Source organism: Pan paniscus, chromosome 4, assembly GCF_029289425.2.
Source record: "Pan paniscus chromosome 4, NHGRI_mPanPan1-v2.0_pri, whole genome shotgun sequence".
In the NCBI taxonomy this organism is placed as follows: Eukaryota; Metazoa; Chordata; class Mammalia; order Primates; family Hominidae; genus Pan; species Pan paniscus.
In genome coordinates this window covers 108,576,410-108,600,729 of record NC_073253.2, presented here as the reverse complement: position 1 = coordinate 108,600,729, position 24,320 = coordinate 108,576,410, and the positions used below count along the sequence as shown (strand labels likewise).

General features: G+C 40.0%; 1 protein-coding gene across 2 annotated transcripts in view; it reads left to right on the top strand.

The window, feature by feature from the left end:
- Positions 1 to 24,320, top strand: part of MCC (MCC regulator of WNT signaling pathway) — a 469,040-nt gene that overhangs the window by 142,731 nt on the left and 301,989 nt on the right. For both annotated transcript variants that reach the window (XM_034960341.3, XM_063604592.1), the window contains exon 3: positions 3,840 to 4,051. In XM_034960341.3, coding sequence (XP_034816232.2) covers positions 3,840 to 4,051 — 212 coding nt within the window. The remainder of the gene's footprint in view (positions 1 to 3,839; positions 4,052 to 24,320) is intronic.

The window sequence follows — 24,320 nt, the reverse complement described above, 5'->3', positions numbered from 1 at the left end:
AAGGAACAAGTCACTTTCTTTGCTGCAAGCTGTGATGCCTGGGTTACTGAGGTGGGGTAATGCAAGCCCTCTCTTAGCCAACCCGGGTGATGTCTCACAGGTCATGTGCTGCCCTAGTCCACCTAAGCCCAGCCCAGCACTAGGATCTGCCTAGGAAGAATTGCAGTCTTTGTGTCCTAGACTGCCTTTCAAGTTTACCTAGAACCCCAGAGCACTTTAGCCCACAGTGGCAAGGCTTGCTGAGAAACTCAAGTTCCGACTGCTGGGATGGGCAATTCCCCTCTGGCTAGGGCTGATCCAAATGCTCCCTCCATGGGTGGGCAATGACTGAGGTCTTCACAGTTTGGCTCCCTGCTGTGACAGGGCAGCACTGAGTTCAATGCCAAGTCCCCCACTTGCTGTGCTTTCCCTCTCCCATAAGCACAGATTCTCCATGGTACATAACCACTGCTGGAGAGTACGGGAGGAGTGGTGTTGGTGATTCAAGACTGTCTTTCCTACCCTCTTGAGTGCCTCTTTCAGTGAGAGGAAGTCAAAACCAGGTACTGTGATTGCTTACCTGATGGTTAGTTCTTACGATGGTGCTTTTTTATGTGTAGGTAGTTGTTAAAATGTGGTATTCCTGCACAGGGGGATGATCGGTGGAGGCTTCTATTCAGCCATCTTGCTCCACCTCAGAACTGTTATATTTTCCTGTTTGAGAATGAGGCTTCATGTTTGCATAAAGAAAAAGTTTAAGTGTATAATTTATTTTGACTTAATTCACATGTTGTATTTCTAGGTTAAAAAGTGAAACTGTAGGGTACTACAACCATGGATAATTCAGCAATCCATTCAATAAATGTTTATTAAATGCTAGCTATGTCACAGGCCATGTGCATGTTGCTGAGAGTACTGTGGTGAACATATAAGGCAAGGCCCAGCCCTCTGTCTGTTTGTCTTATGTATGAGATATAAGTCCGTCTGTGACTCAGTCCAATGTGGGGACTCCACTTTTCAACGCTGACCTCTGTTAGTCTTCTTGCCACATGTTGCTGGAGCCAGAACAGAGGCCCTGAGGCATTTAGGCAGATAACAGACAGTGTTCAGAGGAACAAGGGGAGGGAGAGCAGGCATTTGGCAGTCTATGTTAAGGAAAGAAGAACCTGCCTTGCAATACAATCAATGGACTTTAACATTAAAGTAAACTTGGAGCAATTGCAACATAGTGACAGAATTGCCTGCTTTGATACAAAACAGTTGATGCATCCCAGCTATAAAGGCACTGTATAAAAAGAATGTTGGGTTAGACCGACTGGAGAGGATCAGTAGAGCCAGAACAGTAAGGGGAAACCATCTGAAGACAGTTTTCCTATTCACATTGATTAAATTCATCAATACCTGATAAGAGGAGACTGGACATTCATATCAGAACTCACTGTACACAAACTGCAGTTTGCTGTATGTAATTATTCTCAAGTAAATTATAGAGTAATCTGTATATGTTCTCATTTCATAGTACAAACTGGATCATTTTGTGTCCTTTTTTTTGTCATTAAAAGCCATGTATTAAAGACCTACCAGAATGAGATCTTTGCAGGCAGGGACTACAATTTCTCATGCTTACTGCTATATCCCCAGGACCCAGTACACATCCTGTGCATAGACCGTTGTTTGTGTTGTGGCTGCCTAGGCCTTTTGAGCACCCTTCTGTTTAGGAAATGTCTCACCTTATCAATACTACCTCTCTAAAGTAAAACCAGAAAACACATTTACCCAGCTTTCCTTGCAGCTAGAGGCATCCAGCCTAGGCTTCACCAACCAGATGCACCCACAAGACATTTCCATTCTGAAGTGAACAACACAAGGAAACAGGTTTACCTCAAATCTATTTTTTTCTGGAAAGAGTAACAACTCAAGCATCAGGCTTTCTCCTCCAGGAAGCTTTCCCTGAACATTCCCCATTCATCTCCGGATGGACTGAGTTAGATATCCTTCCTTTAGTTCTACTTTTTCATTGCACTTTCCCATTTGTATTATAACTATTAGCATATTTTATTACCTTCTAATCGTCTGTAATAATTAAGGTAATACTAGCTGCTCTAATCAACAAACCGAAAGTATGTAGTGAATCAAACACAATGGAAGTTCCTTAAAGAACTAGGAGTAGATCTACCACTTGATCCAGCAATCCCACTCCTGGTTATCTACCCAGAGGGAAGTGTCATTATATGAAAAAGATACTTGCACATACATGTTTATACCAGCACAATTTGCTATTGCAAAAATATGGAACCAGACCAAATGCCCATCAATCAATAACTGGATAAAGAAAATGTGGTATATATACATCATGAAATACTATTCAGCCATAAAAAGGAACAAAATAATGGCATTCACAGCAACCTGGATGGAATTGGAGACCATTATTCTAAGTGAAGTAACTCAGGAATGGAAAACCAAACATCATATGTTCTCACTCATAAGTGGGAGCTAAGCTATGATGACTCAAAGGCATAAGAGTGACACAGTGGACTTTGGGGACTTGGGGGAAAGTGTGAGTCGGGGGGTGAGGGATAAAAGACTACACATTGGGCACAGTGTACACTGCTCGGGTGATGGGTGCACCAAAGTCTTAGAAATCACCACTAAAGAACTTATTCATGTAACCAAACACCACCTGTTCCCCAAAAACCTATGAAATAAAAAACATGTAAAAAAAGGTTTCTTTTCTAATCATGTTAGGGCAAAATAGGGTACTCAGGATGAGCAGACACCTCTTCTGCAAGTGATGATTCTGGAATCCAGGCATCTTCCATCTACCTTGTGGCTCCACCTTCTGTACCACATGGTTTCCAAGGGTACCATTCCCATCTGAACCAGGCCAGAAGGTAAAGGGCATGGAGAATCACACACTGTGGGGGTTTATAAGCAAGGTCCAGCAGTGATGCTTATCATTTCTGTTCATATTCTATTGCCCAGAACTCAGCTTCATTGCTATCCCTAACTGGAAAATACAGTCTAGCTTCCTTCAGGTAAGAGTACATCAACAGTAGAAAGTCATGATACTGTCGGTTGCAGTGGCTCACACCTGTAATCCTAGCATTTTGGGAGGCCAAGGCAGGAGGATTTCTTGAACCCAGGAGTTCAAGACCAGCCTGGGCAACATAGTATAGAAATGAGGTCTACAAAAAAAAATTTTTTTAACGAGGCAGGAGGATCACTTGACCCAGGAGGTTGAGGCTACAATGAGCTGTGATCACGACACTGCACTCCCACCTGGATGACAGAACAAGACCCTGCCTCAAAAAGAGAAAGAAAGAAACAGAGAAAGAAAGAGAGACAGAGAGGAAGGAAGGAAGGAAAGGAAGGAAGGAAGGAAGGAAGGAAAGGAAAGAAGGAAAGAAGGAAGGAAGGAAGGAAGGAGAAAAAGAGAGTCATGATAAAGTGCCATATGTTAACTTCCTGTCATTCTTCTTGCTTCCTTTTTCCTCAGTTGGGAGAAAGAATGACCAGTGCTAAGGCTAATGTAGTAGCCCTGTGCAAATCACAGATGTGACTCTGATCTGGATTCCCTTTACTTGGCTCTCCAGTGCTTTTTTTGCTAAGCATTTCTGTTTAGGGGGCACATATTCATGGGACAGTTGTTTTTGAATGCTTTGCCTGAAATTGCTTTTATCTCCAGGCTCCCCATGTGTCAGTTTGAAAGAGAAAGCGCTTAGCATGCAGCCTGGGCACCACATGTGTTCTGAGATGCTGGCACATGGAAGGCTTAGGAGGTTCCAAATCATTGCCTATTGGCCACCCACAGGCTAATGAAGGAAATGTCTTTTCATTTTCTCTGCTTCTCTCGGACTTAGGTGTCTTATCAGCAGCCAGGGAGAGCTGGGAATACGACTCTGGTGCCAGGGACCTCCAGAGCCCGGATGTGCAGAGCCAGTCAGCCCTCCAGAAGCTGCTCGAGTATGGCGGAAGCTCTTTGCATCAGCAGGCTGCTCTCCACAAACTGCTCACACAGTCCCCGCACATTGGCAACTCTGTAGGAGGAAGCTATCTAGAGCTGGCCAACACAGTGAGTACTTTTTGGTTCATGGAACACATATTTCGGCCTGTCTGTATTCCAATACAAATATTTTAATTTTGTGCTCCAGGGGACATATCGGGTATTGTCTTCTTTATTGCGGTAAATATTGTACCATTTCCAGCATTGCCAGTAATGTTTAGTGTTCCAAAGTTGCCAGCACTTAGGGACTTCACTCTCATCGAGACCAGAGTAGACTCCTAAAAGGTGTTTTAATTAAGGCTGTAACTTGCACAGGTTTAATTACTAGAAGATGCACAACAGCTCTTCCATAACTAGACTACTTCTATGGTTCTAGACATTACAAATTAATAGGATATACTTGCTTCTGTTTCCTAATTTGGACTTTACTTATTTGGAAAACAAAAAGGAAAATATTGCATTGAAGGTTTCTTGTTTCTGGTTATACTTTAAGAGTATTTTCTGTTGAAAACTGTGGGACAACTTAGAATGTCATTATGTGTAATTTACCTTCCTTTTTCCTTCAAGGTGAGTCACTACAAAGCGACCTTTGGGCAAAGAGCTGTTGTCTTCTCTTCTAAGTCAGGGCTGCCAAATGAGGTGGGTGGCCGATGGCCTGGCCATTTTGGGTGACATGCAGACAGTACAAATTGAGATTGCTATGCAGCCACTGTGGGAAAGGTCTAAAAGCCTACCTGGCTTTTTGAAACTGAAGTTCAAATGGTAGACTAAGCATCTCAATAACCTTGACTTATGCATATTTACAGTCTGCTTTGATGTAGACCAGTGGTTTTCAAACTCTGTGTTTGAGGCACACTTTCTAATTCTGACACTTTTGGTGGGATGTTTGAAGGAACAAGCAATTGTAAATATGGCAACAATAATTAAAATACAATCATCAGAAAAATCCCAATTAAATGACAGTCTACAAAATACGTAACCAAAACTCCTCAAAACTGTCAAGGTTATCAAAAACAAGGAAAGTCTAAGAAAGAGAAACTGTCCAGCTAAGAGAAGCCTAAGAAAATACGACAACTAAATGTAATGCATACCCTCAATGGGATCCTGGATTAGAAAAAAAGGACATTACAGTAAAACACACATGCACGCGCGCGCACACACACACACACACACACACACACTAAGGAAGCCTAGATAAAATATGGACTTTAGTTAATAATAGTGTGTCAACATCAGTTTATTATGACTAGTATACCAAAATAATGTAAAATGTTAATAAGTAGGAAAAACTATTTGTGGGGTATATGATTACTCTCTCTCCTATCTTTGCAAATTTTGTCTAAAACTATTTTTTTTTTTTTTGAGATGGAGTTTCGCTCTTGTTGCCCAGGCTGGAGTGCAATTGCGCAATCTTGGCTCACTGCAACCTCTGCCTTCCGGGTTCAAGCAATTCTCCTGTCTGAGCCTCCCAAGTAGCTGGGATTACAGGTACCTGCCATGCCTGGCTAATTTTTGTAATTTTTTTTTAGTAGAGACAGGGTTTTCACCATGTTGGCCAGGCTGGTCTCGAACTCCTGACCTCAAGTGATCCACCTGCCTTAGCCTAAAACTATTATAAAATAAAAAATATATTAAAAACATATAAACATGCACAGTCACTGCTAGGGTATGATAATGTCTCATAAAATCTGTAAAAACATTCATAGTTATTGCACTGTTTGTCACTTGGCCACACTTCAAGGACATTCTTGCACAGTTTGAGTAGAACTCTAACTATCCTAATCTTGCCCTCCTATGTGCTCAGGAGATTAGGCGATTATCAGTGAATATGTCATCTTTCTCTGGCATAGGCCTGGACTTAGGCTATGCCTGCTTCAAATAATTTGCAGCAAGTTGAACCCTCCTCTGTACTATATCAGCTCAGCCTTTTCTCAAGACAGACATTGCCATAACAGGATGGGTTATAGCAGAAACCAGTGTTAAACAGAGATCAAAATTTGATGGTACCTTCTCTGGAGGGTTCCAGGTTCATGGCCGACCAGTTTTCTGCAGCAAATCTGCTATTGAAAACTGTGGGAGTTAGCTGTTTCCTATCTCTGTGTGACTCTGTGGTTCCCAGCTTCTCCAGTAACCTCCTGGACTGATTTCTGTTCTCCTGTCTCTCCTGATTGGAGGCCAGTTCAGCCCTTGGGGTTCCCACAGCCAGGTTCTCTAAGTTGGCTCTTCAGGGGAGTCAAGGCACAGAGAGCTCTCACATACCCCACAGTCATATACATACCCTCTTTTTACTTTACTGGTTAAGCTTTAGAAATGAGGGAACACTGCCTAACATTTCCTCTGCACACTCACTTAAGGCGATCCCTTGGCAAGAACTGAACCATGAATGCAAATGCAGGCACTGAAGTCCTATGACTATGATTACACTATTTATTTCCTCACCAAATGGAAAAGTAAAACTTTAAAAATACCATTTGAATTCACAGACCCATTTTTAATGCCCTTGGACCCTGTGGTAGAGTACATTTTGGGCCCCAGTTCTTCATCCTGTCCTGTGTCTTCACCATTTGTCATGCAACTCTAGAGTCCTTCTGTCAGACACGTGAGAGTGATATATGATGGTTGTTTTAACCATTGTGTTTGCGGTAGTTTGTTTCTTAGCCATAGTGACTCAGGGTCTACTCAGAAGGGTCTGTAGAGCCCGATTTGAGAAATACCCTTCCCAGGTGGCCAAAGAAAGCAAATAGTCTCTTGAAACTGCACATTTGGGCAATCCCTTTGTTTATATAATCACATTAAAAGTAATTTATGTCCCTTCTAAGGAAAAATCTTGAACTAATAAAATTAAGTTTTATTATTTTTCTTTTAAATAGCTACTAAGAGCAAAAGGCATTTTATCAGTGTCTAGTTAGGAGACAGAAAGCACACAGTAATTCACACAGGGAAAGTTTAATATAAATGATTATTAACTAGTAGCAGAGGGTTACCTACTAAGGGTAAAGAAAACCGTACTGAACACAGGAATAGCACATACGAAGAACAGCCACTACCCCTAAGGCTGTTCCCAAGGAAAGAGTACCAAAGAAGGAACAAATTTGGAAGAGGGCCCTCCCCTCACCCAGGGCTGATTCAGACCCCTTTCAAAGAAAGTCTGCAGCCCACTGAATTGCAGAGAATTTCCCTGAGATGTTGCAGGCCAGGGCTGGCAAGCAGGAAACCAAACTTCTGAACATTCATCCAGCCTCCTGGGATACCACCCATTGGGGCATCTGCAAGACTCATCAGGTATCACTGAGGTGTCCTCCGAGGTGCCAGAGGGATTCACTGGGAAGCTGCCTGCTGGAGTGGTGGCAAACCCACTGAAAAGTCCCCCAAATACTGCCACTAAAACTTAATAGGGTGAGTCACTAGATGTCCTATGCTGCTGGCGCCTACCCACCACAAGAGCTAGCAGGGGAGAGCACAGCAGTCAAGCCACGAGAGTCAAGCTGAGTTCCCTTCTTCCTACAGTGTCCCTCTAGCACCCTCTATTGACAAAGGAGAAATGTTTACAGGGTCCAGCTCCAAGACCACAAAACAGGACAAAGAAAGCTGGATTTGGAGATGAGAAGCAACAAATGATAACTAGCACAGACATTTTTTAGCATTGAGGATTTCCTGGGAGATTCCTACATAAGCTTTTTACCTTTCTAAGCATCTCTTCCTTTTCTTCTACCACCAATCACCAGTCTTCTCCTTCTACCTAAGACAGTGGATACTATGAGGCTTAACATACTGTTCACAATGCAAAGGCAACAAGACAGTGTTGTACACAGGGACTTACAGCAGCCATGGTTTTATCGAAGTAGCAAAATGGCCACACATTATACAGAATAAGAGATTTATTATCCTAAGGGCTAGACCTTACACAAATGTGAGAGCTGGTGATGCAATCTATGAAGACTATTGGTTCTGTATCTAGTACTGAGCCTGAAGTTACTATAGGTTTGTCAGATCAGCTGTTAAGAGGGAAAGCTAGATGTATAGGAGAGTAGGGACAAACCAGAACTCATGAGGACCAATGGGACCATTGAGGACAAACTGGAACCCTCTTCTGTGTCTTACCATGTCCAACCTTGATGCTGTGGGTGACCTGCAGGAGAAACTGGCACTATCTCCTGCAGTGTGTCTCCTGCACACACACTTGGCCCAGGACTCAGAGAAGCTGAAGGAGGAGATTTAGTGAATTAGAATTACTGCAAGCCTGGTACACCAAGTAGTTAAGCAGCAGATTAGCAACAATGTGTGCAAGTGGACAAGGTGCATAGTGCCTGCTATGGTTTGTTTTCCCCTCCAAAATTCATATGGAAATTTTTTTGCCATTATAACAGTATTAAGAGGTGGGACAGTTAAGAGGTGATTAGGCCATGATGGCTCCACCCTCATGGGTGGGATTGGTGCCATTTTAAAAGGACAGGTTCCTCTCTCTCTCTCCCACTCCCTCTCTCTCTCTCTTTCTTTTTCTCTCACCTTCTCCTTGCCCTTGCACTCTTTCACCATGTGATAACACAGTAAGAAGTCACCTGACAGATGCCAGCACCTTAATATTGGGCTTCCCAGCCTCCAGAACTATAAGCCAATAAATTTCTATTCATTATAAATTACCCGGTTTCAGATATTCTGTGATAGCAGCACAAAACAGACTACGACAGTACTCTGTACCAAGTTTCAGAGCATAAAAAGTATGACTTCTTTACTTCTTCCTTCTGGATTTCACACAGAATGTCTCTCATGGCCATACAGAACCATACAAGAAAGAGAACTCTGGGGAATATGGTTCCAGCTTAGCTGAATTTAGTACCAAGTCACCACAAAGCAGCAGCAAAACTCAGTGTAATCTAAGCCCTATTCATAAAACTATGGGTAAAGCAATATGAGATATTTTAAGAGTCTGGTAAAGAGGGTATGCAGTGGGAAAGATGTACTGCCTGTTTTCTGATAGATTTTTTTTCTACAAAGATTTGTATTACCAGGAAATAATGCTAGTATAAATTATAATGTTATGGATTCTGAGTAGTAACATATGTAAGTATTCTAAAACATAAAACATAACAGAAGTTTCATTTTCTAGATACAGCAGAGATAAATTCCTGAATGAAATAGCAATGTCTAGATAAATTCTGTGAGCTATACTACTTGGTTTTTAAAGTATTAATTATAGGTTTTATTTTTTATTAATAAAAGTATTAATTGATGTACATTAAAATTAATTATACTAGAAGAGAAGCCATGTGGACAACAGAAAGTTGATGAGAAGTAAAAGTAATCATTTGTCTCTGTCTTCCCTCATTTAAAAGGTCTTCACCAACTTTTTAAAATGTATTCTTGAATTGCTTTTAATATAGGGAACTTTTCATTTCTCCTTCTGCAGTCTTAACACACTACAATCATTATGGTACTTGCCAAATTTGGGGTTACCAAACTTTGATCTAGAGGATGTGTGCTAGCTTCGTGGTTAAAGCAAGGCTGATTGTTCTATGAGCACCCTCTTCTAGGCATTGTTCAGAGTCAAAGAACAAAAAATTCTTCAGCATACAGCATGCTTGTCACCCTTTAGATTTGCAGGGAATTGGGATAGGACAAATAAAATATTGGAATTTTGAGAAAAGGGCTAAGGAATGGCCTAGAATATAGGGTTGATTTTTTTAAAATTCAGAACATTGGCTGGGCACGGTGGCTCACGCCTGTAATGCCAGCACTTTGGGAGGCCGAGACAGGCAGATCACCTAAAGTCAGGAGTTCAAGACCAGCCTGGCCAACATGGTAAAACCACATCTCTACTAAAAATACAAAAATTAGCTGGGTGTGGTGGTGAGTGCCTGTAATCCCAGCTACTCAGGAGGATGAGACCAGAGAATTACTTGAACCCGGGAGGCGGAGGTTGCAGTGAGCTGAGATCACGCCACTGCACTCCAGCCTGGGCGACAGAGCGAGACTGCATCTCAAAAAAAAAAAAAAAAAAAAAATCAGAAATCAGAACCTTGAATTGTCACTTCCAAGTGATTGAGACTGATTTTTAAAAAATATGTATTGTAAATATATATGTAATACAGCCGGGCATGGTGGCTCACGCCTGTAATCCCAACACTTTGGGAGGCCAAGGTGGGCAGATCGCGTGAACCCAGGAGTCTGACCATCCTGGGCAACATGGTGAAACCATGTCTCTACAAAAAATACAAATATTAGCTGGGCGTGGTGGCACATATCTGTGGTCCCAGCTACTTGGGAGGCTGAAGTGGGAGGATCACTTGAGCTCTGGAGGTGAAAGTTACAGTGAGCCAAGATCATGCCACTGCATTCCAGCCTGGGCAACAGAACTAGACCCTATCCCCCCAAAAAGTGTGTATAATATATATATAATATATATAAATATTCTAAAACATAAAACATAACAGAAGTTTCACTTTCTATATACAGCAGAGATAAATTTCTGAATGAAATAGCAATGTCTAGATAGATTCTGTCAGCTATACTACTTGGTTTTTAAAGTATTATTAGCTTTATTTTTATTAATAAAAGTATTAATTGATGTACACTAAAATTAATTATACTATAAAAGAAGCCATGTGCATAACAGAAAGTTGATGAAAAGTAAAAGTAATCATTTGTCTCCTTGTCTTCCCTCAAATAGATATATAAATTTATAATGTATTTATGTAGATATATAAATACATGTATATGTGAATACATATATACATATATGTACATATATACATATATATAAATATATATGAAGCAAAGACATTTTGTTTTTGTGCGTTTAGTTATCTAACATACCAACTATCTGTGGGGAAGTGCACTGTTTCATGAGTTTTTCTGTAACATTTCAAATGATGAAGCTGTAAACACAGTCAGACTCATTTCTATGCAGATGAAGATGGTAATGTCTGTATTCTGCACCCTGCTGCTCAAGGCTGTCTTTTCCTTTGGATGACTTGGCTTCAACTTTGCCCATTTTAAGACTTAATTTTGTGTTTAATGCTTTTTTGCAAAAGTAATTTACATTTTTAAAGGAGAAAAAAAGTCATGAGTTGTGCAAATAAAATCATGCGAATTAAAAAACTGACATAGCAAGTTTTGCTCCTCTGTGTATCCAACAGTCAAAAACTCCAAGCAGCCTTTTTACTTTAGGCTGGTTTAACACCTGTGAATTGAAAATCGAATTAAAACTGTGTATTATGCTCATTTGCTATATGATCAAAATTATTAATATAGTCATTATTAACTGAAACTTGATACAACATTATTGGTTACTTTGGAGAATACTGCACATCCACACGTTTCATCCAATACAGAAACATCTTTAAAAGGTGTGTGAATAAGAGTTGGTGTAGTAGTGGTGAGAGAGACAGAGGTCTTCTTTTTGGTTTAACCACTTGATCAGCTTCTTGTGTTTCACATTAGTTTTTGGTTTGTTTCCCCCTTTTTTCATATCAACCATAAAATACCGAGGAGTTTTTTTGTTTGTTTTTACACTTTTCAGTTCCCACAGTCCTTATTATTCTCCCTCTTATTGAGATCTGCTACCTTGATGTTTCAGGGTCAAGGGATTTGAAAATTCTTAAGAAGAGTTTTCAGAAATTTTGAAATAAAGCAAAAAGATTACTGGGTGCTCTTTCAAAGTCGTATTAGATCCTCTAAGAATCAGCTGATATTTCAGGAGATGTAGCTTTGTTTGGCTATTTGCTATTAATTGAAGTCTAGAACCTGTAAAATTTGGATGTTAATTTGCAGAAGATCGGTAAGTTACTGATGACTTTTGTTTGGTAGAGATACAAACTACTTTTGCCCAGCATTGAAGGTAACCCCAAATGTTATATTTTATTGGCCCTAGTAAAACGGCAACCATTTTGTAACTAACTTTGCAGTCCTATGCCAGCATTATTTTTTTCTACTGGATTTATATTTACTAGTTTCTTCTATTCCTTTTTTTTTTTTTTTTTTTTTTTTTTTTTTTGGAGACAGGTTCTCATTCTGTCACCCAGGCTGGAATGCACTGGCTTACTGCAGTCTTGACCTCTTGGGCTCAAGCAGTCTTCCCACCTCAGACTCCCAAAGTGCTGGGATTATAGGCGTAAGTCACTGTGCCTGGCCTCTTCTATCCTTCTTTAAATCACCTTTATTATCCTGCCAGTTAACTCAAAGAATTAAGTAAATCTTAGGAAAATACTTATTTATAGCCAGGGATGGTGGCACACACCTCTAGTTCCAACTGCTTGGGCGGCTGAGGTGGGAGGATTGCTTAAGGCCAGAAGTTGGAGGCTGCAGTGCGCTATGATCATGCCTGCACCCTAGCCTGGGCAACATAGCAAGACATTGTCTCAAAAAATAAAGGAAACATCAAAAAAGAAAGTTACTTACAAGTGGCTACATTTGGGGTAGTATTTGGAAATAGAAACTAAAAAAATTCTAAAGAAATGAGATCTTTCAAGGAGATTTCAAGATATTTACTGATCACTTTTTTATAGTCTAAGAGCTGTCTCAAGATGACGTTGTTGTCATCAGGAGTTCTCAAGGTGGTATTGTCATTAAAAATTATGCTGAATGATCTTGTATGTAGAATTCACTTGGAAATACCAGATCATAGTCAGAGGCAGTGGCTCACACCTGTAATCCCACACTTTGGGAGGCCGAGGTGGGCGGATCACCTGAGGTCAGGAGTTCAAGACTGGCCTGGTTAACATGGTGAAACCCCGTCTCTACTAATAATACAAAAATTAGCCGGGTGTGGTGGCGGGTGCCTGTACTCCAAGCTACTCGGGAAGCTGAGGCAAGGAGAATCGCTTGAACCCAGGAGGCAGAGGTTGCAGTGAGCCAAGATGGCACCACTGTACTCCAGCCTGGGCAATAGAGTGAAACTCCATCTCAAAAACAAAACAAAACAAAACAAACAAAAAAGCAGATCATGAAAAAAATAATAATTTCTACCTACAGAGAGAAGGATCCTTGAAAAACTTCAGTCTAACCTTTTTATTTTAAAAACAGGGATATGGAGGCCCAGATCAAAATATCCACCTAAGGACACACAAAAGTAGTAGAACCAAGACTGTAGGGTAGATTTCCTGACATCTGCTACTAACACTACTATATCCCTGTCCTGGTCTAGAGGATGTCCCTGGTTATTGGCAAGAGAAGGAACAGCTGCTGGGAGGAAGAGCTACTTCAGATCTTTGCTAGTGGACGCTGAGTCACTCTTCTGCTCTGCTCAGCAGTACTGGCTTATTTTTCTGATGTCTTCTAATCCTCTTAGCAGAGTGAATGTTCAGCCAGAACACCACTGTACAGATTGTTGAAATATTGACATGCTTTTGTCCCAGACCCCCCACTCTCTTGGCTACCTAGTCCCTCTGCCAGGAACCCAGAACCTCTCCACAGTTCAGCATCTAAGGGGTTAATGCTGGCCCTGCAAAGGGAAGAGGCAGAATTGCTACCAGCTGGCATCTTCCGGGCATCTGTTCTGGTTAGCTAGTGCGTATGCCACACTAGTTGTGAAATACTTTTAATATTTCTTCTGCCCTTTGGCAATCTGTTGGACTGAAACCTTGTTCAGGTCCATGTGTAGGACCTGAAGAAAGTGTTGGCACCAACAGATAGTGAGGTGTAGGAAGCCGTCATATCACTCTCCTAATAATTGACAGTATTTTTTAAAATGATTCTATTGGATAGTTCAACAGAGGTTCATGTTTTATTCTGTTTCCTACTATCTTTCAAGTAAAGATCTCTGATAAAGGGATTTAGAAAAATTTCAAGTACACTAGAGGGCAGTGGTCCCATATCTAGACACCTGGCAATTACCACTTCCTTTGCATTTCTTTGCCTTTCCTTTCGTGTAGGGGAGGGGAAGAGGGGTTTTCGTCACAGAATACAAATGCCATTTATGTCTGAAGTATTTTATAAAAACAGAGTAGCTGCTTGGCAGCACCCTGTCTATCATTTCTTGTAGTTTCTTTTCCATCCTTCTTCCAATGACTTATCTCAGCATTAACATCTTAATGACTTTTTGCGTTTTTGAAGAAAAGGCGAAGGAGAGATAGGAAACATACTTTCCTACTTTGGGGTAGTAAGGTTTTCTATCTTTGCATCTTTGTATTTGAAAATAAAGTCATGAATTAAGAATGAGGGAGAAAAAAGGTACAGGAATGTATTCTTGTATTTTGTATGTGCAGAGGTATTAAAAGAATAAGTTTAGACAAATTAAATTTCACAGAGTTTAACTGAGCAAAGAATGATTCAGGAATCACTCAGCTCTCAGAACCAGAAGTGGTTCAGAGAGCTCTGCTCCATTACATGGGCGGCAGCATTTATGGACAGGACAAAAGTCAGGTACAGAAACTTGATTGATTACAGCTTGGCATTTGCCTTATTTGAATATGGTCTGATCAGCTGGCTGCCTGTGATTGACTGAGACTCAGCTATTTGTTACAAAACTATACTCCTAAGTTAGGCTTTCAGTTAGTTTATGTGCTAATTTAGATTGCAATTAATTACATGAGGACTCAACTGTCCTTATGTAATTCAGGCCAAATTTAGTTTGACAGAGGCAAAAGTCACTTAGATGACTGCACTGCTGCCCCCTTCTTCATGATCACCAAGGACAATTATGTTTTAGATCACTCAGTTTTCCTCTCCTGCCCCTCTTCTAAGTAGAAGGGAGCCCTGCTTTCTGGAGGAGAGGCTAAGCTGATCTATATACACTAAAGGGATGGACTGGAGGTGATTGGATGGGGTAGGGAGGAGAGAAGTTCCATTGCAGTTGGATAGTATAATGGATTTCAAGAGGAGAAAGCAAAGAGACATTAAAAAGTATGCCAGTAGATTATTTGATGAAATATGAGACCTTAAATAAAGAATTGTATCTATTATTAATTACTTTTGGTTGTTGGACTGTTTCTTTGAAAGAGATAATCCTCTGAAACTAGTTTGTATGGCTTTCTGGATTTATAAAAGTTATGTATAGAATGAACTTGCAGACATTAGCATTTTCATTTGTGAGATCTACAGCAGTTGTGTTTATATATGTGTGTATACGTATATATGCATGTGTGTATACATATATGTATATATGTATGTGTGGATATATGTATGTGTGGATATATGTTTCTGTGTGTGTGTGTGTGTGTGTGTGTGTGTGTATAGTTTATTCACCATCTTTACTCTTAGGCCCAGGTGGGAGATAAGATGCTCTTCTTCCAATTCACCCAACTAGAGGCCTGGGTGGGAGGAAGAACACCTGGACCCTTATAGCAATATGTCCTCTGCAACAAAGGGACAGGAACTCTGCATTTCTTTTGGTGTTGCTAATATTCATTGGAGATTTACCGTACACTACATATTGTGTCACTTGTTTTGCGTAGATTATCTTGCTTAATCCTCACAACTTTATGCTGCATATATAGGTATGATCCCCATTTACCCGTGAGAAATTTGAGGATTACAGAGGTTGCCTGGCATGAAAAAGTGAGCATGTAGCAGGCTGAGATGTGAACCCAGGTTTGTTTGACTCCACAGCTTGAGTTTGTAGCTACTCATTTATGTGCCCCCAAGGGAAGGAGGGATGCTGCAGGCAGTGTCATTGGGAAATCATTTGTTCTTCCGACCCATTCGACAGGGTGCAATGCTGTCTCACACATCTGAACTGGACATGGGTTCCTGGTCTTATTCCTCTATTGGAACAGAAATGATGACCTGACTGTTCTGGGGATAGCCTGGGACATAAACACACATGCACACACACTGACTGGATTTTCACTTCTCTGATTTTGTATGAGATATTGTCACTGGAGAGTAATTAAAACCCCTGGTGAATTTATGTTGGGGCCTCCTAACACGATTGTGCAGTTATTTATCCTTAGACAACAAGGAGGATTAGCATTAAATGCTGAGAGAAATGCATCTGCCACGTTGATGCAGTTAGAGGCATCTATCAAAGATGCATTTGGAACCCAGAGACTTCATCCTAATTGCCGAGAATGCTGGAGGCTGTTTTCAGCTAGACGTAAAAGTGAAGAGGAAAACCATTAGTAGTAAGAGAGGTGGATCCCACATTAACTTCTCAGCAGATTCTTCTGGGGCAGAGGGATAATCTCTTCCCTAGCCCTGTCCCACTTGTATCTTTTAGGTAATAGTCTCTGTCATGGATCAGGGCAAAACCTTTCCCTAGAGACAGAAGCAGGCAGAAGGAATTAATGTGTTCCTACGATTATTCCTATGAATAACTGGTCACGTTTGCTAAGTGTTTAGTACATGTAGGATATCGGTAGAAGCGCTTTGCCAGCATCATCTCATTTAATTCTCAGATGGCCAGTCCCTCTTCAAAGCTAACCCTCTCCACCCCTTCCTTTCTAATCTAACACTTACTGTGTCATTTATTTCTCTCAGGGGAGAGGTAAGTCGTATTTATAAGACTGGCATTTACATTAGCTCAAGAAGTGAATGTTGCCAGGTACAAAGGCAGAAAAGGATTAGTAGATCTGTGAATTATGGTGTCAATTATACTTGTATTGAGAATAAGAATCATTTGTTAGTTGTTAACATCTTATTTCATGTTTATATATGTCAGATTTATTTTTCATATTGAGGAATAATACTATTAGGTATTCCTAATGTTTTTCCTAAATATTCCTCATATTTTCCACACTGAGGTATAATAATGTTAGGTTGGTGCAAAAGTAATTGTGCTTTTTGCCATTACTTTTAATGGCAAAAACTACGATTGCTTTTGCACCAACCTAATAATTATTACTTAAAAAACCCAAATGTCAGCTGCTCTTTGTCCTTCAGTTTTCGTTTCTGTTCATTCCAGCTCTGTTTTCTCCTCATTGCAACCCAGACTTGGAACTTAGTGATGAATCTATGATCACAAAAGAATTGGTAGGCAATATCTTAGTAAGGAAAGAGTACATAGAGGATGAGATTTATATATATATATATATATATTTTTTTTTTTTTTTTTTGAGACTGAGTCTTACTCTGTCACCCAGGCTGGAGTACAGTAGCACGACCTCGGCTCACTGCAACCTCTGCCTCCTGGGTTCAAGCGATTCTTCTGCCTCAGCCTCCCGAGTAGCTGGGACTACAAGCTCACACCACCACACCTGGCAAATTGTTTATTTTTAGTAGAGACAGTGTTTCACCATGTTGGTCAGTCTGCTCTCGAATTCCTGACCTCAGGTGATCTGCCTGCCTCGGCCTCCCAAAGTGCTGGGATTACAGACGTGAGCCACTGCGCCCAGCTGAGATTTATGTTAAATGTAAATCCCACCCCACAACACACACATACCTTTCTTTTCAAGCAAACAGCTTAAGAGTTTCTATTTGATACTTCTGTCCTCTAGAGATCCTCCTTTATCCCAGATCTGAAGCTTTTCTCCATACCTTTCCACCCCTCTCCCAAGCAATGCCGCTGCTTACTTACTCTTGTCTGCTTCCTTCTTTTTTGTTGGAGGGATGCAAATTTCTCTCCTAATATTATATGTTGAAATTTAGGAACCATTTTTGTTGCTAAACATGACATTAGCATCTTACGCTTTTACCATATGTGAATTATAAAAGCATTCCTTGCAAGGAAATGCTGCACTCTCTTTAAGAGATATTTTGGGGGAATAAAATTTTTATTTCATTATAGAAAAAGACCTTATTGACAGAATCTGAAATAAGGGATCATGTACAGAATCTTGATTCTAAATAGTTGAATATAATCTACCTTAATTCAGCCATTTTATGTTTAACATAATACTGGAATAGATTCATTACCATAGAAGATTATGAAGATAACACAGAGTGTTAAGAATGACTGAATCCATATAGTGTAGTGAGAACTATTGAAAATTCATTATAAACTTCATATAGCACTTGCTATGGGTTGAATATGTCCCCTCCAAAATTCACATTGAAACTTAACCCCCATCGTGGTGCTAATTAAGAGGTAGGGCCTTTTGGTAAGTGATAAAGTAATGAGGATTCCTTATAAATGAGCTAAAGGGAACTAGCTTAGGCCTTTTGGCCTTCCATCTCTTCTGCTATATGAAGACACAGCATTTGGCCTCTCCAGAGTATACAGCAAGAGGGCACCATCTGGAAGATCTTGGCACCTTGAACTTGGACTTTCCAGCCTCCAGAACTGTGAGAGTAAAATTCTGTTCTTTATAAATTATCCAGTCTCAGGTATTTTGTTATAGTAGCACAAGTGGACTAAGACAGCACCCAAATGATACATAAATAGTATGTAATGATTTCTGTTATGTGTCCTAACTTTTCTTTTGCTGTGGAACCAGAAATAACCTTTAACCAGGTAGCCTTGGTTCTGTCTTGGTTCTTCTGTGTATCCCATATTATTCTTGTGTTGTCTTGATTCATACTTAAATGTGAAAAATTCAGACCACATCACATTCAAACACATTTTTCATACCTGTGCATATTAATGGCTTTAATCTAGACAAAACATCTAATTTATAATCAAAGATATAAATAAAACCCTAATTCATGTGTTTGCTTAATGCCTCTCTGCCCCTTACTCCACACTCACTGGCATCTCAGATTACTTTTTACAGTATGGTCCACATTCACAGCTTTCAGTTTTCCAGAGTTCAGATACATTAAGATCATGTGTCTGTTAAACCTTGTTGACTAAAAATGTTTCCAGTGAATTCAGAAAGGTAACTGTTGTATTAGAGGAGTAAAACCATGTCAGTGTTGGCTGTGGATCAAGGGTTTAAAATTTCTGTGAAATTCAACTGTGAAGTGACTCTTTTTAGAAGGAAAATATAGGTTTATGTTCTTGAAAGTCTGCTTTCAAATGGATTAAACCTTGATTGGAATGGCACCATATGCTATAATACTTTCCATTTAGCAAATGAGTTTCCGTTGTTCAATAAAGTAGTCAAGATTACCACCGAGACTGAAGTTTCTCTGAGCCCACAGCACTTGTGATTCTGCGTGATTGCTTAACAGCAGCAAAAGACTTTGCAGGGAAGTCTAGGAAGCCATATGAAAGTAAGAGTGGCTACTGTCCATGAGAAGAATTTCTATTTCAAAGTTAGATTTAAGTCAGTAAAAAAAAAAAAAAAAATGCTGCGAGAAGCCCAAGTAATGAAAACAATCAGAATGTAGTACACTTCTCCAGACGGGTTTTGTTTTGAGGTTGAAAATTCAGTTTGAGCACTCTTACTGTGTGAATCATTAACATTCAGTTTGTCTTTTCAAGCGCTGCCCCTATAATATCTTTCAAAGGGTTAGGATTGGTTAGAGTTTGTGGTAAGAAGGAAACACTGGGAATTCTTTCCCAATGTTATCACACAACACCTTTCCTTCCCACCCCTCTAACTTATTTATCTCATTGTGAGTTATAAAAATGGTTCCAGGGCTGGAAGCAGTGGCTCATGCCTGTAATATAGACACTTTGAGAGGCCAAGGCAGGAGGATCGCTTGAGCCCAGGAGTTTGAGACCAGCCTGGGCAACATAGTGAGACCCTGCCTTTACTGAGATTTTTTTTTTTTAATTAGCTGGGCATGGTGACATGTGCCTGTAGTCCCAGCTACTTGGGAGGCTGGGGTGGGAGGATCCCTTAAGCCCAAGAGTTTGAGGCTGCAGTGAGCTATGACTGCACCACTGCACTCTAGCCTGGGTGACAGAGGGGGACCCTGTCTCCAAAAAAAAAAAAAAAGTTCCAAAACTTCCTACAAAGTGAACAGTCTTCAACTTTTATTTTCCTTTTCTAATGAGGTAAGAAGGTAGGCTGAAATTAAGGAAATGAATGTTTGTAGAAAATGTCAGCTCAGAGTAACAGCTGCAGGCTTGGATAGATTGCCAGTGCTACCTTTAGATTCTCAGAAAGAAATAGAGGTAGTGTTATTCATGCCATCTATTTTCTTCTTTATATTTTCTGTATCTTTCAAATTGCCTAACATCAGAATTTATGGTTTTTATAATAGAGAAGGAAAAGTCTTTAAAATCTTAGGTTTAGCCAGTATATTTTACATATGGGCATAGGGATACTGGAAGGATACTCACCAACATGAAAACAATGTTTATCTTGTGTAATTTGGGTGATTGGTAGTTTTTTCTCTTTTGCACATTTACATTTCTTAATTTTTTGCAATGAATATTATGTGTGTAATAAACAAGGATTTTTCTACAGTGAATATTATCTGTATAATTAAAAATTATATATTTTTAAAAATCATGCCCACACCAAAAGTAAATATTTGTACTATGCATTTGTGTTTGTTATTCATCAACATTTTGATGTTGTTCTACTTGCCTAGCAAGTAGAAACTCTTTCCTAAATTTGGAATTGGATTTGGTGAGGTTCAGAGGCTGCCTTAGAAAGGATTCTGGGGTTCTATAGAAACCAGCAAAATCCTCATTGCTCTCTCCTGTCCATTTGTTTCCTCCCTTGCAACACTGCAGAGGCCATACCAGGCCTGAGTTTGGAATAATAGCAAAAGTAATACTAGTAACAATTAGATATTTATGTAACTCCTAATACTTTCAAATCTTTCCTGGTCATTCTTCTCTGAGCCTCTAAATAACTGAAAAGTAGATAGTAAGCCAGGCATTAGTGGTCCTTTCCACACTACGGCCCAAGTGAGATTATTTATTAGAGACATTGTCTCGATATGGTGCCCAGGATGGAGTGCACTGGCTATTCAGAGGTATGATCATAGTGCAGTACAACCTTGAACTCCTGAGCTTGAGTAATCCTCCTGCTTCAGCCTCCTGAGTAGCTGAGACTGCAGGTGTGCATTACTGCTCCAGGCCCACGTGAGATTTTTGAAACAGAGAGAATTGCGTTAGTCTTCTAAAGATTCATGAAAGGATTCCCAATGTGTTAAGAATATAATTTAAACTTTTCACAAGAAGTTCTACCTGATATGGCTAAGACCACCTCTGTGACCTCATCTTTCCCATTTCCCTGCCGGAATTTGCTCTGGCCACACTGTCCCATATACAACTCCGGATCTTCCCTCTGCCATTCAGCTTTCTTGTTTGGGAATGCTGTTCTTCCTACCACCACTGCCACCACCTTCCACCCCAGAGCTGGCTCCATTTTATCCATTCTCAGCTTAAATGTCTTTTTCTCAAAGAAGCCTTTCCTGACCACCTGTTTAAGTAGGTATGTTCTCACCTTCTCACCCACCTCTCTTCTGTATTAGTTACCTATTACAGCACAGCAAATTACCCCAAACCTTAGTGGCTTTAAACAATAAACATTTATTGTCTCACCTAGTTTCTGTGGATCAGGAATCCAGGAGTGGCTTGGCTGGGTGGTTCTGGCTCAAGGTCTCTCATGAGGTGGCAGTCAAGTCATCAGCCAGGGCTGCAGTCATCTGAAGGCCTGACCAAGGCTGGAGAATCTGCCTCCAAAGTGGCCTATTGAAACACCAGGCAAGTTAGTGCTTGGTTAGTTCCTCATGATATGGGCCTCTCCATGGGGCTGCATGCATACCGTCATGACAGGGCAGCTGGCTTCCCTCAGAGCAAAAGAGCCAAGAGAGCAAGGCAGAGCTACAATGTCTTTTATGACCTAGACTCAGAAGTCACGCACTGTCATTTATGCAGTATCCTGTTGGTTACACAGGTCAGTCCTATTTAGCTTGGAAGAGGTCTGTACAAGGAAATGAATACTGGGAGATGGGGATCATTGTAGGCTATCTTGGAGGCTGGTTCTTCATCTTGATCACTTAGTTTTCTAACTATTACCAATTCATTGCTTACTTGTTTCTTGTTTGGCTCCCCTCATTCATTAACTTGCTATCCTCTGTACCCAGCCCAGTGCCTAATATATAGTTGATGCTCAGTAAATATTTATGGAATAAGTAGGAAACTCTTATCTTTTGATAGCTGATTCTTTAAAACAGGAGGTAGAAATAGGTATAAAATCAACATTACTGGTTGATGTTGACTTTACCCAAGAAAGTTTAATTGAATAATTGGATGTTTGTAGGGGGAGCTGATTTTCTCTTTAATGAAACACTTTCATTTATTTCAGTCAAGAAATTGTAATGTGTAATTTTTGTTTTCTCATAATTGATTTCTTTTTTAAAGTAAAACTTCATAACAGATATGTCTTTTCTTCTTTTTCTGTATGATTTTATACAATCATGTTTCAATATATTCATGAAAAGAAGTTTTCATGCAGAAATAAAATAAAATTATAGTACAGCCATATTAGATAATCAGTAGGTAGGAAAAGTGTGCAGTCAAACTGCAATGGTTACATATTTACTTATAGACTTTCCCCACCAGATGGTAAAGTCAAGGAAGCCACAGGTGTGTATTCTCTATGTCCTTGTACTAAGTGTGGTCCACAAATCAGTAGCATCCACACCACCTTGGAGCTTGTTAGAACTACACATCATGGGCCAGGTGCGGTGGCTCACGCCTGTAATCCCAGCATTTTGGGAGCCCGAGGCATGTGGATCACCTGAGGTCAGGAGTTTGAGACCAGCCTGACCAATAAGGTGAAACTCCGTCTCTAGTAAAAATAGAAAAACTAGCCAGGCATGGTGGTGTGCATCTGTAATCCTAGCTACTTGGGAGGCTGAGGCAGGAGAATTGCTTGAACCCGGGAGGTGGAGGTTGCAGTGAGCCAAGATGGCACCATTGCACTCCAGCCTGGGCAACAGAGCGAGACTTCATCTCAAAAATAAAAAATAAAAATAAAGAAATACAAATCATGGGCATCACCCAGGACCTAGTGAATCAAAATCTGCATTTGAACCAGCTCTCTGGGATTTGTATTCACTCTAAAGTTTGAGAAACATTGCTCTTTGGTGCTTAACCCGGGCTTTGCATTTGAAGAAGGCTTGTGAACTGGAGAAATAGGGAGCATTTGCTTTTATGCAGTCAAGTTCAGGAATAAAAGACAGCATCTTCTTAGAACTGAGGTGTTTCTAATTGAGAAGCTATCTCTCAATTCTCTAATTGAGAAGACTTTAAGTTTTAACTACAGAACATCACCATCCCCCTTGGGAGTTTCCTAATGTGGGCTCCGCACTTGCCTGGTTTATGCAGTTCCTCTCAGATCCAGAAGGCCGAGCTCTGACTTAGAGTTTACCTCCTTCCTGATCGCTTTCCTCCCTCAAATTAGCAATCAGCAGAGAACCAGTCGCTTCAGGTTCCAGAAACCAAGATCTAAAAACTGGGGTCAGATGTATTAAAATGGTATAACCTGGAAAATAATGCTTTTCCTTATTAAAAAAAAAAAGTTTTCCTATTTATTTTACAAAGAAAACTTGGTTTTTAGACTCAGCTATAGAAAAGATATATTTTGGTTTTATTTCTAGACTTCAAATTAAAAATAGAAATTCTATATTTTCAGATTTCAGTAGAAATAGAAATTGCTTATTATCCTTGTTTCTGTTTTCATTCCTTTATATTTAGCATTTTCAGTTGCTCTGAGGATATTTCACTAAAACAGCAAAATGATTACTGAACCACAAGTGTGTAGTGGAATATTGTTTCATGCCTATGCTTTTCCTTTTACATAAAAATGTACCTTTAGAAAATTAGAACAAACAATTGTGTCAACTAAGAAAGTGTAGGCTATGCTATTGGAAATATTTGAGAAAGTATCATGAGTGTTACATTGGTGCTCTGCTAGAGGAAGGTGAAACAATTGGCATTCACATCAACTCTCTCTTCACATTTCCAAAATCTGGCCACATTATATTGTATTTAAGAGCAAGATCTCACCTATATACTAATTTACCCATCATGGGTTTCATCTAGCAATGTTTTTGTGCCAGTCACTGTGCCAGGCCTTAGGATTGCAAAAAGGAATGTTTAATATGTGAGGATATCACCTTTTTTGGAAGCAATAGTTTGGCCAAGGAACTCTGCTAATAATTAAACCAGTTGCTGGTTCCTGAAAATTTTAAGAGATAAGTAGTATGCTTTCCTAATTCTAAAATAAACATGTATTTCCTCAGAAGTCTAAATATTTGGAACATGTAGAGGGCCTGTAGGTTATCACCCTGCTTTGCCAGTTAATACTGTGTTCCTCCCAAGATGACATTTAAACAGCCTTTTTTTTTTTTTTTTGCAATGAGTCTGGTGCATTTTCTTAAACAGTCTTGTGTACAATGTTATCACCATTTGAAAATCTGTTTCCTGACATGAATCTGAACTTGCATTTCTTTCAGTTTCTATATATTTGCCACTTAGGATCCCTTACCCTCTCTGCTACTGAAATTCAGTTTTTTAAAAACAAACAACTAATGTGTGTGTGTGTGTGTGTGTGTGTGTGTGTGTGTGTGTGTACTACATAGTAGGCTTGAATGTATGAATGTGGGTTTTTTC